This window comes from Antennarius striatus, chromosome 12 (assembly GCF_040054535.1).
Source record: "Antennarius striatus isolate MH-2024 chromosome 12, ASM4005453v1, whole genome shotgun sequence".
Lineage (NCBI taxonomy): Eukaryota > Metazoa > Chordata > Actinopteri > Lophiiformes > Antennariidae > Antennarius > Antennarius striatus.
In genome coordinates, this window is record NC_090787.1 from 9,856,898 (window position 1) to 9,872,541 (window position 15,644).

General features: G+C 38.5%; 1 protein-coding gene across 1 annotated transcript in view; it reads right to left on the reverse strand.

Annotated features, from left to right (window-relative positions):
• The window catches only part of map2 (microtubule-associated protein 2), a 61,635-nt gene that overhangs the window by 22,786 nt on the left and 23,205 nt on the right, over positions 1 to 15,644 (reverse strand). The window contains exons 5-7 of the mRNA XM_068328779.1: positions 6,528 to 6,782; positions 542 to 631; positions 191 to 265 (exon numbers count right to left, since the gene is read on the reverse strand). Coding sequence (XP_068184880.1) covers positions 191 to 265; positions 542 to 631; positions 6,528 to 6,738 — 376 coding nt within the window. The 5' untranslated portion in view covers positions 6,739 to 6,782. The remainder of the gene's footprint in view (positions 1 to 190; positions 266 to 541; positions 632 to 6,527; positions 6,783 to 15,644) is intronic.

The window sequence follows — 15,644 nt, forward strand, 5'->3', positions numbered from 1 at the left end:
GTAAAAATTGGTTTGTCCTCTGTGGTTGCGGCACGTCCTGGCATGGGAATTGAAGAGTACACCGAGAGCAAAGTCACATCAGTACCCGGATAGGGTGGCTATCAAGGTGGCTTGAGTCATGGAAACAAAGGAGTCTGTACTCCCTTCCATAAGAGACATGTTCTATTAAACATGTGTATTCTTGGCCTACCTTGTTCAAGAGGGCCAAAGTGTTCTGCAGCAGGTGATGGGGGAGGAGAAGGAGGCAGATTTGTGGTGTCTTCAACTGCAAAGGATGATCAGGAAAAAACCTTAATTGTCACATAAATCAAAACATCAAAACTGAAAACATGAAAACAAAATTTGTAGATTTCATGCCAGTTACAGCTAAGCTTCAAGCAGAACTATCTTAGCGAGATATGGTTATAGTCGTCTTAATGATTATTATTTATTTTCTCAATGTTAAACTAGGACACACTCCAACCGCCTACAATCTCTGAATGGTACGAGGAATAATTTTCACCACAGAAGAAGAGTGTGTTTCTTCATGGGAGGGGCTCACCTGATGGCAACCTCTGATTCTCCTGTTCTCCCTTCAGCACAGCCACTGCCTCCGCTGTCACTTCCTGCACAATCCGTGCTGACACTTGCTCTGAACACAAAAACAAACACAAGGTTAATCAAATTGGACTAAACAACCAGACTGCAGATGGGTGTTCGAATTCCCCTTTTTGTTCATCTATTCATCCGAGGTGGAGGACTGGTGCCCTTCCAGATGCCACTCAAATGCATTTTCAGTTTGTCGTTAACTTTCCTAAAATTCAATATCATTTTTTTTTTTTTTTGCAGAGGTGAGATGATAAGAGATTTACAGTCTCCACGACAACACTAGCTTCATATTTTAGACATCCAGCCAGCCTTTGCTGTCTGGATGTCTGACACTGGTGGGTGGCAGAGGATAAATGAGGACAATGAGGAAAAGGCTCAAGCTGATAGATAATAAGAGCAACCAGGCACATATTAGGGTAACTCTGTGACATCAGTTTTTTTGTCTGTAGGATTTTTGTATCTTGTTCAGTCACAAAGACAAGCCTCTAATCCACAAGTGTCAAACTCAAGGTGCGGGGGCCAAATGTGGCCCCCCACATCATTTCATGTGGCCCGCCAGGGCGTATAAGGTCAGAGTGTCTAAAAATAAATGGGTCAAAAGTGTGCTTTGACCAAAAACCACATTTCCCACAAGTACTTATTGGCACAAGTAGAGTGAAAATTAAGTTTAATTTCAATTAAAAGAATGCTTTCTACAGTAGAAACCTCTTAAAATAGCACCAGCTGCCACTGGTTAAGAGGGAAACCATCTATTTTTGGTCCACTGTCCCTTTAAGCTAAGAGATTTCTGTGTCCGTGTATATGAATTGGTTGAAATATTGCCAGGCATGGGGGGGAGGGGACTGGGGGCCGCAGAGTGCTTATCAAACCAGCCTTTATTTGCATAGTAATAGTACTAATGTGGGATTTGGAGACAGTTTCATGCTTTTGCTGCTGCTGTTTTCTCTATCCAACTCTCTGTCGCCCACTCATCAGTAAAAACAAGCTATCAGGCACACAAACAAGGAATTACATGCACACACAATTCTCGCATGGACACTTAGCAATCCACCATCAAAATCAAAGCAGCCATTTCCAATTTTCAATGGGAAAATGAAATAACCATGTGCCACATGTTCACCGACAAAACCCTTTACAGAAAAAATGGAGCCATCACATTTCCAGTGCAAAATACAATCAACGGCTGTGAAATTAAACAACAGAAAACAGCCCCTAGATTATAAATCAGGAGAGAACACGCAAACTCTTCACAGTAAGTTGTCGGAAATGCTGGAGTTTGAACCCATGACTTTCTTGCTGAGAGGTAGCAGTGCTAACCACTATGCCACCATGAATAGTGAAAAATTATCTTCAAGTTGTGTGTTAAATGTGGAACATTTAACACACAACTTTAAATGTCGCTTGCAATATTACAGTATTCAAATGTCTTGTTGTTAATGAATTCTCATGCTCTTAATTTACTATTTATTTTGATGTTTCACCCCAGCACAACATTGCCTATGAGGTGACACATCTGTATTACACATCTGTAAATAACCAACCACAGCGCAACAAGCAACACAAGTGCACATCCAGAACATGTCCAACTCACACATCATGTCCAGGCATGCTGGGAAACTCACTCAACTGTTCATCGATTTTCACTACAGTCTCGTTTTTAGTTGGCTCAGTTGTATTTTTTTTCCCCTTTTCAGGCTGAGTATAAAGTTTAGTACTTTTCTACCTACTTGCTATAATGAGAAGAATCACCAAATCTGGTGACTCATCCCTTGAAAATACATTTTATGGAGTTGAATCATAAAATATTAATGAAAAATATATTTTAAGTAATCTCCTTTTGTTGAAAAGGTAATTATTCAGTCTCAGATTTCCATCAAATTCTTTTTGTGTGTCTGTGTAAACAGTGCCATTCACTGTTTATGCTTCCAGGCTTTCTCTAACTTCTGGGACACCTATTAGCAAAGAGTTCCCATTAGCTCCCACCTATTATTTCTTCCAGCCCACCCTTCCATAGCTGGCTAGAACTGGCCCTGATGGTCTCACCATAATTCTGATTGTAATGTCAACTGACATAGCTGCCTGACTTTCACTAGTAATCATAAGAAAAAAACACATCCATGAAGACACACACACACACACACACACACACACACACACACACACACACACACACACACACACACACACACACGCATACTGTTGAATTGATGTAAAGCGTGTGTTACCTGCATTAAAGGCAGACTAAAAGCTGAGAACGCTCCCTTGATGGAAATACAAATTAACAGAACCCTAGAGTCAACACACACCCGACACACTCACTTTGCAAACAGCAGGACCGAGAGGCACATGGAGAGCAGGGGTAGCCACTGTTAGGATAGTGCTGGCAACACAAAATGTGTACGGCAAAAGGTTACCATAGTAACAGACTGATGGATTACTGATTTTTGTCTCCATACAATTTAGATTCCAGTAGCATGCCATCACTGTCTGCAACTTACAGTATGAAGGAAATAATGCTCTGACATGGCTGCTGAACTTTATGACCGATATTCTCCTGAAACGTAACAGATCAGAGTGAAAGTAACCAAACCGAAGTTTATGTTTACTGAATAAAATATATCGGAACCTTTAGAGCCCTTATAATTCCTTGTCTTCTAACACATGTGCACTAGATTCAGTAGATCCACACGCCATCACTAAATGATCTCCCATTTAAATTGCAAAAATTCTCAGGGACCCATGACAATGGAGGCTTACTGTCTGACTTTTTATTATGGGCGGAATTAAACCACAATCCTCTTCATAATACCACTCTCTCTAATTCCCAAGACATTTCACAAATAATGCATTAAATGTTTAATTAAGTAAAATATCTGTTTTTAAGGTTTGTTTTTTTATTTGTTGTTGTTTTTTAATTGCCACTTCACACTTGATCACACAATGTTATTTACAAAGAATACTCATTAGTCAAAGTAGTTATGACAGTTATTCCCATCGGAACCACAGCTGTCTTTTGGTCCAATGCTCAGATGAATGAAGTCCCCAAGCACAATATACCTGGCCAAAATTGCCAATCTAACAACCAACATTTGCTTTATCAAAGGTTGTCTGGTTGTGAAGTAACCAGTAAATCGTGTCTTGTTGTCGGATACAAGACACAGTTGTTAGCACAACGCAATATCGCTGATGCAACACAAAGGGTACTCATGCAAGCCAACTGCTCTATACTAAGCAAAAGAGATTTTTAAATGAATTTACCATCTATAACGCTGATTCCTTTTGTGTGCCTCTCTACATTTTTTTCTATTGTCCTTCTAGCGTGGTTGGCTGGTTTTCCTAATCTTTAAGAAACTTCAAAAGGGCAATTCTGTGCTTCACTTGGCTCTTGTTGTGTCGGAAGAGCTTTTCAGAGAGAGAGAGAAGGTTCACTGAGTGTCGGCAGCAGCCCTTCTATCACTCTGGTCACTCTGCCCATGAATTAGCATTACTCTGGAGAGATGCCAAAAGATGCTGACAAGGTGCTCGGCATCCAGAACAGCATTGGTTATACGTTTATGATACATAATAAATACCCAGAGGAACACAGGAAGCCTTTGAATTTCCAATTACTTCAGAATAAAATATATTCCCTTGATTTAGTTAGCAAGCAGTGCAATGAAGGAATGTTACAAGAGCTCTGGTTGCATGCCTAGAGGTAATAATGAAGATGAAGTATCCAATATGTACATCACATCTTATGGCTAAAAGATGTGTAGTTGCATCATAGTGACTTTGACCTTTGACTGCCACATTCTAATCCATTCATACTTGCATACAATTGGAAGGAGTTCCCTGCCTTCCTAAAATATTGGTCTCACAAGAATAAATGGAAGAACAAATCAATAAATGTGTTTCCACTGTTTAATCATTATATTAGTGGTTACATAAAACCAATAGAACAAAAAGGGGGCACAAATTCAAGGGTAAACATAATAAAAACATTTTTTAGCATTGTCTTTGAAGTTATTTGCAGTAAAAAGGCTCATTTAAATAAAATATGACATAAATTAAAAATGTATTCTTCATGAAAAAAAATATGAACAAAAGAACTAAGAACAACATTTCGTTTATAGTTTCTAATTCAGTCTGATCACTATCAGAGAATCACGTGGCGTGATGTTGTCACAACAGGTAAAACCAGGTATAATATATGTATAATCAAATGTGCATTAGTGTTATTTGAAATTCCGATTGAGCCTGAATGATATTAAATAAATAAGATGAGCATTTTGGTCAATTGTCAACAGACATCGATATAAGCACTATAATCAGCCTTAAAAACTAGTGTTACTCAAACCCTTTGGGTTTGGGAGGTTAATTATCATTGCATGCTACATGTCGTTGTCTGTAACAAGCTACATACAAAAAGAACAAAAGAAATGGCAAAGTAAATTGTAGGGGAGCTGTTTCCATGACTACACCAATGGCACATTACTGTTCATGTCTCCAGGGCGTGATTGAGGGTTGGGTGGAGGATTGGGAAGCACAGAGCTAGATTTTATGGGTTAATTATAGAACTATTAATAACAGTGTGTGATTCTAGAGAGGACCCAGAGTGCTGGAAACCCACACAGAAGATGGGACAGGACCAATATGCAAGTAATGACACACGCGTATTGACTAAACGATACAGACAAAAGTTATCCAAGTTCACACAGTACAATCAACATACACACACACACACACACACACACACACACACACACAAGCCCAAGTCAAAGAACATTTGAGTTTAATACAGACTCTTGTTAACCTTTCTTTTCATCATAAGCACTGCATTTGAAGGGAACAAGTCAAGCTGGTCTGATCCACAAAGAAACTTCCACATATGCATGTACGTATATTGTGGAGGAATCTCTCTTCTTTCGTTGCCAACACTTCTAGACCCAATATGAAAAATGAAAATCAAACGGCCTTAAAGGGGTTGAGATGGTCTCACTGTCATTTTAGCATGTGTCTGTACTTTAGCGATCCCATGTCCCAAGCAGCTCAAGAAAAGATGCAAAAGATCTAATGATTCCAAAAAAAGATTAATTGAAATGTCAACCCCTCTTCTGCTTCCATTCAATATTAATACATTTTAAAATGCTATCATTCATACAAGTCCAATTGTCAATCAACTATATATACACAGTATGTTTCATCTAATTTCATACATATTTATGGCATTTACATGTCTACACCTACAGAGATGATTCATTAAGGCATGAACCATTTGTTCTTGCGTACCGCGTGCTCTATTTTCATACATGAATGTTAATTTGCAGTCTATGCCACATTTGTATTTGTTTTACCATGGGATTAAAAAAAAACATTTCAAGGTAAATATAATACAAGTAGCCCTCAACTTATGAACATTCAAATCACAAATATTCGAAGATATGAACAAACACGCACCACCATATCCAACTATTGTACTGCAGTTCCCTTTTCTGTCACAATCCCCATTGAGCAGCACTGTTGCATTCACACATTTTTAACACTCCTCTCCCCTTCTTGCTTTTGTTTGTTGATGTCTCTGAGCATCTCATCGTATCCAGATTCGTATCTTGAATATTTTACTGTTTACCTTTGATGAAAAACAAAAGGCTAGTGAAGATAGGGGTAGTGGTGTCCATCTCTCTGATGACAATTCTGCCTCTTACCGACATTAATTATTAATGTAAAATGCTGCCTTTCTCTAGGTAAAGGGTTTTGAGGCAGCAACTGTAAACCACAAATTTTCCAGTTTGACAATTTAAAAAGAAATAATGATCAAAAAGTGTGGCTTTGAAAATCATGTAAAGAAACAGATTCTAAATTTAAAAAATTGTCTGCACTTGATTGAAAAGCTATGAACACAAGTAGATGCATGGTGAGATTCTGACTGCAAAATAATCAGATCGTTAGAAACATCTTACCAGCAGTTACAGCGTGAGCACCAGTTAGGTCACCATTTAAGCCGTTTTCTCTGGCAGAGTAGGAGGCCGTGGCCATGTGGGCAACTCCAGGCTGGCAGGTCCTGAAGGGCGAGGAAGAGTAGCCATTGGCCCCATGGGTCCCAGTGGTCTCCTGACCCCCAGATGGATCCCATTGGGGTGTACCATCTTCTGGCTGTCGACTGTCTGCCATGCTGGTGCTAGCTAGCAGGAGGGAAGGGAACAGGATCTCTCCTTCTGGCAGGGAGAAATGAAGGGATTGGGGGAAGGGAAGAGAAGGCAAGGCATCATCAAAATGAATAATGTGTACTCCAGAGGAGACTCTGCTTTATCACTCACATTAAAAAATGTCTTTTGTCAGACATAAGCCCTGCTGTAGCTCCTAAATAGAATTCACTGATAACGGAGATCCAGTGGCAAGGTACTGCTACAAAAAGTTGATTCAAAGTTCAAGGGTACTTTCACATCTCTGGGCATTTTTGGTCAACTAGCTAGCTGTTTTTTGTGCACAATGATCCTCACTGTGCTCAGGGAGCTTGTGTGTATGCCCAGATACATATATATTACAGGCACTGGTCGTCACTAGATTAAATCTTTATTTATTTGTGCGTAGAATGACCGTTAATCAGTCATTCTACACACATTGAATTCCACCTTGGCCAGAGTAAAAATTAATACAGCAGACCTTGGATTTGTGTAACTCACATAGGATTCTAGAAATAAAAATGTAGCAGCAGAATTTTGGTTAGCTCAGGACTAGAGCGAGACAGGAGTCATGGTAGTTCAAGGAATGGGGTCAGGGACAGAAAGCTAATTATTCAAGGTATTTTATGTTGAACTGATTGCTCTGTCTCTCTCTCCCTCCCTCCCCACCTCACATTGTAGCCTAGATACACAGCACATCTGAGAAGTGTTTTTACCTGCAGTTGCTGTAATGCTTGTAGTCTGATGTTGTGTTTCAGGTCATTATGTTGTGCTACTAACCACCATCATGTTGCTGTCAAACAGGAAACCTAGGATCCCCTCTATCTGACAATCCAGTCTTACATTAAAATTTTTTGCATTTGGCAGCGTTTGTAGTGATTTGGTTGATTGATTTTTTCTGCAACAGGAAATATTCCATAAGCAAAAATCCCACGACTTGGAATTCAGAGGCAGGGTACTGGGAACTGTACAAGTATTGTATGTCCAGTCTTGAGTGTAAACGATTGATAAGAACTGCATAGAGAGGACACAAGTCTACTTAATCACTGAGACGCAGCAAATTCCAACTATCTCTTAGACACTGTTGGAAAGAAGGTGGGGGACCAGATGAATGGTTTCAATGTAGTATAAAATCAATACCCAAGATTGTGTTTTGTAAAATCCTTTACTGAGGCTCTAGTTCCACTCTGTGAAAAACTCAACTGAACATTCTGATTAGATTTTCCTTCTTTACATTCTTTACATCATATGTTGCTCGTGTCGGTATATAGACCAATAAAGTATATTAGACACACAACGTTTATTTGAGGAGCTTAAATTCTGCAGTAACAGCATTCTAACACATATTAATGTGGACTTGGTTAGAGGAAAAAAAGGACAATTGGGACTCTAAGTAAACACAAAAGACTTGAAATATATTTTAAAGGATTCATGGCTTTTGTAGGAGGTGTAGGCCCATTGACAATTGAAGCCTTTAATAAACAACCTGTGTAGTTTTTGTCTACAGTCTGCAGAGAAAAACTTTAGCGTGGAGCCACTTGGTTAGCAATACATTTATTAACCTATTAGCAAGTTTCATTTACTATTCATCAATAAAATACAGCTGAGACTAATGGGAATACAAAGAGTCTTGAAAGCTACCCAACTTACTACCATACTATCTTAAATTGGGATTTACCCTAACCTACTTCATCACGTCAAGAATATAAATGTCCATCCATCCATCAATCTTTTTGTACTTAACACAACCACAATCTTCTTGTTTACAGACATTTATCCGGGTCTGCTTGAGCGTATCTCAGCTGGTTATGCATAAGTAGAGGGGTACATCTCAGATGAGACGTCAGCTCATCACATGAAAAGCACATGAAAAATGAACAGTCACTCACGCTCACACTTGCACCTAAGGACAATGTGGCGTAGATTAGTTCACACGAGCTTCATGGTTTTTGGAGAACTGGAGAAACCACGCAGACATGGGGAGAACGTAAAGGCTTCACACAGAAAGGTCCCAAACCCTTAACCTTGTCTTTGAGTGGCGACAGCACCACTAAGCAGCCCTATAAATGTCTAGGTTAGAACATCACATAAAATTATTAAATAAATTGTTTATAAATGTGCTTTTCATGGTACACTAAAGCAAAGTTAAAGTACTCACCAAAGTCATTGTGATTTATCTCTTAATTTCTCTTAATTTTTAAAATAGTTCAGTCAGTACCAAAGTACCAAAGACAATTTTTTAAAAACTCGATTTTGTTTTGTCAAGGTGGCAATAAAGGCTGCATGAGCTGAAATGACTGTCGTGTTATATCTCACTAAAAACTTGACATAATGGAATTGAGTAACACAAGGAAACAGAGACAAAGAACAGTGTTTAGCAGACAGATAAAAAACAGGGCAAAACTCAATAGAACATTTATTGGCAGGAAGACCTTGGAGCCTAAATGGATCAGTCACAAGTCAATGGAGCTTTACATGACTCAGGTCTGACTATACTGACTCTAGGGGTCATAAATATAATATATAAAAATAATAAAAATGCCACTCACGTTTCAGTCTGAAAGACTGAAGACTTAGTCTATGCACGTAAAAGACGTATTCCTGTCAATTTTTTTTCATATGTTTTTATATTTGTTTCAGTCAGTATTTGCCATGATCAGACCAGACAGGAGTAGCATATCAAGATACTGACTGAACAACATGGTTTTCGTACAAATGTGTGTTAGGATGGTCAAAATAAAACGTAATGTAAAATGTGCTGAGTATTATGCAGCACAATAGAACTGACGAAGCAAGTAGTAAAAGAAGTTATGTAAGCACCAGTCATACGCCCATAACCACAATGTCTCCAACATCTGACTCCATACTTGCTATCTGACATCTGCATAGTGCAGCATAAACCAGGATTCATCTGCAAAGAGAACTCATCACCAACATGCTAGATGCTAACAAAGATGACCATTTGCCCACTGAAATTGGTTTTGAGGCCAAGCTGCACTCAGGTTAAGACCTCAACGAGGGAATCCTTAACATTTTTCCAATGTTGGGGGAAAAAATAAGTGCAATATGCCTTTCATGTGCCATAGCAAGTCTTCCATTGTTTACTTCAGCTCATGAAATATTTGGACCAAAAACAAAAGCTGGTATTTTAATTATTTCTGAATATGAAATGTCCATTTTGCGATCGACCAAAACAAGAACAAGAACACATTTTGCATCGCCCGTTGACTGTCAGCATCCATTCTGTTGATTGCTCTATGCTCTATTACTTTGTTCCCGCTCTGGTGGAGAGCAAAGAATGGGATACAAAGATGAGACTGTGTGCTGATGCTATGTCTCATTGCCGCCTGTCTGATGACGAAGGTCACTTTGAACTCTCTGGCTGATTTCCAGTCCAAACATGATCATCTTGACTGGTGGCCAGGTTAACAGTCACAGTGTTGGCTGATGAGTGAAAACATGGACCCGGATTCCTGGAGGCTTGTTGAACTGCTGATGAAAGTGCATGTTATGCAGTCTGTGTATATGTAAGCAGGAATGTGTGAATGACACAGCAGCAGCTGAGTGCAGACCTAACAGAAGAAAACCAAGATTTACAAAGCATTATGAAAACTCAGCATGCTGGGGTTAGAGATTAGTAAAGGCAATAAGCAGCATAATCATGAAAAACTGATTTTCTCAGTTTGAAACACAAACAATGGGTGCTATGTAGTACGTTTGCTGCATAGCAACATGTTATGCACTCACTGTATATTCCGAAAGTGCTAGTTTAGTGTATATGTGTGAAAATGTTTTATGAGCAGAGAGCGTCAGGAAGATGGGTACAAATATAATGTACAGAAAAAGTGTAGAGCAGAACAGAAGCAAAAAAACTTGACAGATGTGTCAAGATCAGTTTCCGAATGAAAGGACGTAGACAAGTAAACAGCAGAAAGTTTGGCTATCAGGAAAACACTGTACAGATAACATGTTGTATTCAAGGCATTCTGTACAGAGAGAAGAAGACAATGCCATTGTGATTAGATAGTGTTAGACATTGGTCATCTCAGTAGACAGGTCAGCTGCACTTGGCAAGGGGCCTGTGGCACGTTGCCAGAGGGATGGATGAAGCTGATATGCTCTGTCTCTCTGTGCAAGGAAAGAATGGACTTGAATGGCAATGAATTAGTGTTCTACAGTAGTTTTACTAGTCATAGGTTACAATTTTATAAAATAAATTGAATTTTTCTGTGGGGTGGATGTTTATTGTCCAGGAAAACAACATTTCCTGATTTCTGGTAAAAAAAAAAACACCTCACATAAGAGAGTCTTCTTTTTCTTTTCCTTTCGGCTTTTCCGTTCAGGGGTCACCACAGTGAATCAGTTGCCTCCATCTAACCCTGTCTTCTGCATCCTCTTCTCTCATACCAACTACCTTCATGTCCTCTTTCACTACATCCATAAACCTCCTCTTTGTGTTAGTATCATATTCTAACATCCAATGCATGAATAAAATGCATAATATGGATAATAACCACTTATCCAAGCAGCTAATGACATCCTTTTCATAGTAATTTCGACTCCATATACAGTACATCTGAACAGTGACAAACATGGCTACATTAATGACGCTGACTGACAATAGCATTTAATTTCTATCACACTCCCTCTTCCTCAAAAAAACACTGGTACAATGAGCTAACATCACTCCACTCCCCCAAACCCAAGGCCTACATTGAATCTCTACTGACACAACCCTGAGATACTTAAACTACAGTACTACCCATATTTCATTAATTCAATTCTAAAGCAAAGAAAAAACCATAGTTTATAACATTGGTCATCTCAAAAACAATCGTAATCAAACCCATTAAAAATCTTAGTTAAAGCCAATGGCGCATACTTCATTTGGCTGATAAGGGGAGTGAATGTGAGTCAGTATGTTGCAGTTCTTATTTCATAATGTGTTTATTTGACCAATTAAAATCAACCATCATTATTTCACATTTTCTTTTCCAGGTTTAGGAACAGGTTGGGAATTAGATCATCATTGTTATTGTTGAATCATTTTGAAACCAACACTAAAACTGATGTATTTCTGGGTTCTATTCCAACAACAGATGATAGACAAATTTTTCAAGTTTACCGGTAAATGTACATTCTGGAACTGGATTTGGATTTCATTAGGTCCCATTTAGCCATATAAATTAAGGTCTGACTATCTTAGACTGCAATGTGCTTGAAGAATACTTAATAGACAAACTAATAACACTAACATGATCTAAGAGCAAAGTTCTTCCACTGACAGACTCCAACAGAAACTTCAACAGTTGCCACTGCTGTTCAGAAAATGTACCATATGCTTAACATATGAATAAATTCATTCACATTAACAATAAAAGGCAAGAGTTAAAGTTAAGGTGCAAAATATGAGGATAAAATTGTGCCATTTCTGATGAAATCAAGAGGCATATAAAACTATTCTTTTTTTTTACATTTATATCTTTAATGAAAATCAAGGCATATATTTTTCAAATCAACATGATATTCAGGGTAGCAAAATCTGATTTGGGACAATGATACAATGTGGGCAGTTACTCTCTATGCAGGTACTGTAAGTATACGGACAGGCTCTTTATTGCATCTATAGTATGCTATTAGAAGTATGACTTGAGACACAGCGATAGTCTCATTTATTTATTGTGTGAAGTGTGAGCTTGAATTTTACTACAAAATTAAAATGAGGATCCCGGACCATGAGATGCTCTTGGGAGTCAAGTATCAAAAAAATCCCTCAGCTACTTGAACTCTTTAAGGACAAGATGACAAAACAATACAACAGCCAACTCCCTCTTGGCTACAATGTACGAGAAAATCTCTACCTATTTGTGATTGTGAGTATCTACTTAGCATTAGCTGCCATCCATCTGCTTTAACTCACTTTTGTGCAGTTTAACACTATTCTAAAGAGGTCAGAGGTACCTAATCCAAGACAACCCGTTTCAAGCAGAATAATAAGAGTTAATGGCACAACCAAACTGTATATGTTTGCTGTGTATGTGTGTGGTATATTCAAGAGAGTTCTGGATGAGAGATAAAAGGTGCTGAATGTTACATTTTGTAGCGTTTCAACAGCGGGTAATCAAAGAAGTTGCTAAGCAACATGAGCACAAACTGATTAATGGCTCAAATTTGAATTTATATTACATTGTATATTAATAACATAGATATTTATATTGACAAGCACTACATGCCTTGATAATGCAATCCTATCACAAGGATTGAAAGTGTTACAAGAAAAGACAGCGCTTCACTACATCTGCTCCTTTCACGTACTGCAGACTGGCAAAAAGATCATCATCCAGAGATGAGTTAGCATGGATAAGTTGCACTTTTCACTCTCTAACATGTGTTGCATTTGAGGTGATGAATATAATTCAGTAAACATCTTGTAATTTTCACCCTCATTGCTCTCTGTACTGCAGTAACACTGAAAAAGCCTTCTGCAGATGCTGCAGGGAGCAATTTTCCTCACTATATCCTCAGAATAGACCACACAGGACACTTTTCTGGTCAGCTCAGATGACATGCTGTAATCACACGGCAACATACTCTGAATCTTAGCTTGGAAAATATAACCAATCATGCCAAAACTGTAGAGTGAGAGAGGTATGTTTGATTAGATTATGCGGTAGCTACAGCTAAAAAATAAAGTCCTGTCTGGTTATTTTGTTGTAGCATGACTATTGAGTGCTGTTTTGGGAGACTTCACAGACATGGATTATTTTAGCTCTATATATTGTCAAGCTTCCAAGCATCAGTGAGTTGAAGGGTAATTACAGCCTGTCCCTACAGAACATTATGAAAAATATAGCAATTACTGACGCAGAATCTTGTTGAGTTCATTTTACATTGACTCTTGAAGACACTCCCTGTCAGATGCATCTGTTTGATACTCAGTCACTTCAAGACAAATGTTCCCTTGTCACTCCAAATGTGTAATAATGTGGTCATCTTTAAGAGATAAGGCATGACTGGTAAAGTTTCTGTGAATGTACTTCTCATAAAAAACGTGACCAGACCAAGTGATTACTAGTTAATTAAGTTGTTCACTTATCATTTCTGGAGCCTTTATCTGCATTTTCTTCTCTTTCTTCTAACCTTCTGGCATCTTTTCACCTGCAAATCATCCTCCCACCTGCTATTTCTTCTTAACTCCGCACCTTCCTCCTCCTCCTTCCGTCATTGTTCTTACTCCTACACAGTCCTCCTCCTCCTCCTCCGCTTTTCATCAAGGTTTCATCTTTCCACTCTGCTCTGCTCTCTCACTCCTCATCTTCCCTCATCTTCCTCCTACGATCTGAGCACTTCTATGTGCAACCATCTCTGTGTGTGTGTGGGTGTGTGTGTGTGTGTGTGTGTGTGTGTGTGTGTGTGTGTGTGTGTGTGTGTGTGTGTGTGTGTGTGTGTGTGTGTGTGTGTGTGTGTGTGTGTGTGTGTGTGTGTGTGTGTGTGCGTGTGTGAGTCACACAGATGCTGCATTGCAGGGCTCTCCTCTCAAGGCTGTCTCACTGCAGGAGCCAGACAGTAGGAGAGGAGTTTAAGGATGCAAGAAATAGTTCCCCTAAATGCCCTAACCCTAACCCTAAACCTAACCCTAACCCAAAGTCCGGAATATTACCTCGACACCAATAGAAAACTGTACAACTTAAGTTTTTTATGGCTTAAGGTTTTAACATCTCAAAGTTTCCTTAAAATAATCAGTTGCATTTTCCAAAATATTCAAAGCAAAGGTAAGAGCTATGCAGGCTTCTACAGTAAATAGCTCAAGTATCACAACCCTAGGGTTTCTGTTCCATTATTTTCTGTTTTATTTTATAGTAGACTCCTTTTGCTCCTGCTCATGTAATTTGTGTTTCCCTCTTGATTGTCCTCCCCTGTCCTCCACCTGGCCCTGGTTGTCTCCTCCTCCACGTGTGAGACTGGCTTTAAGTTACTTTCCTTATAGATCCCATTTATTTTAATGCTTTTTTTGGGGCCTCGCTCGCTTTGTGATCTTGCTTTGTGAATTTGTTGGACTTTAAATTTGGAAAATGGCTTTTGCTACAATAGGGTTGACTCTCACATTTTCCACCGAATTTCGACGTCATTTTCCACATGACGTCCATGGTGACAAGAATCAAAATTTTAATTTGCAGTTGCTTGATTTTCACATCGATGGTTCTTGTGTGAACAAAAAAAAAAAAAAAAAAGACCAAGCGGTGACGTAAACATCAAAAGACTTTGGCTCTTCTAACAGGATGACACAGATGTTGTTTCTGCAGACAAAAACAACATCTGCATAAATGTGCACTGGAGGACAAAGTAGTCAACAGTTCCACACTCCCAGGTTGTTTAACACCTTATAAATGATATCACGTTGTTGTGCCATCTTCTTTTATAATGTTATAAAGACACATATGACATTAAAGACACATTATATGTTAATTGATAACATATAATGTTATCAATTAACCAAGATATTGATGCAGTACTGGATGATAGCAGAGGATATACTGATGAAGTGAAAATGTGAAGAATGCATCAACATTATGTCGTGAACAGATAAAGTAACATGCCAGTGACACAGAAGTTCTTCCTAATAAAACCAAAGAATATTGATCTGTTTTTGACTATTATTAGTTATTGAAAGTTTCAAATAGTCATTATTTAAACATAATATCACTAACATGATTATCCAATCTCATGTTAGTGACAGACACAAATGTAAGTAAATAAAGCATTCATCACTTTCACAGCTTCTTTCATCAATCACTTACATTTTACAGCTTTTGAATGAGCTTTTCATTTTACATACATCTTTCAGGTTTCTTTAAGATATTCTATCATGCAGATGTGACCTTGGTTTTTTATGAC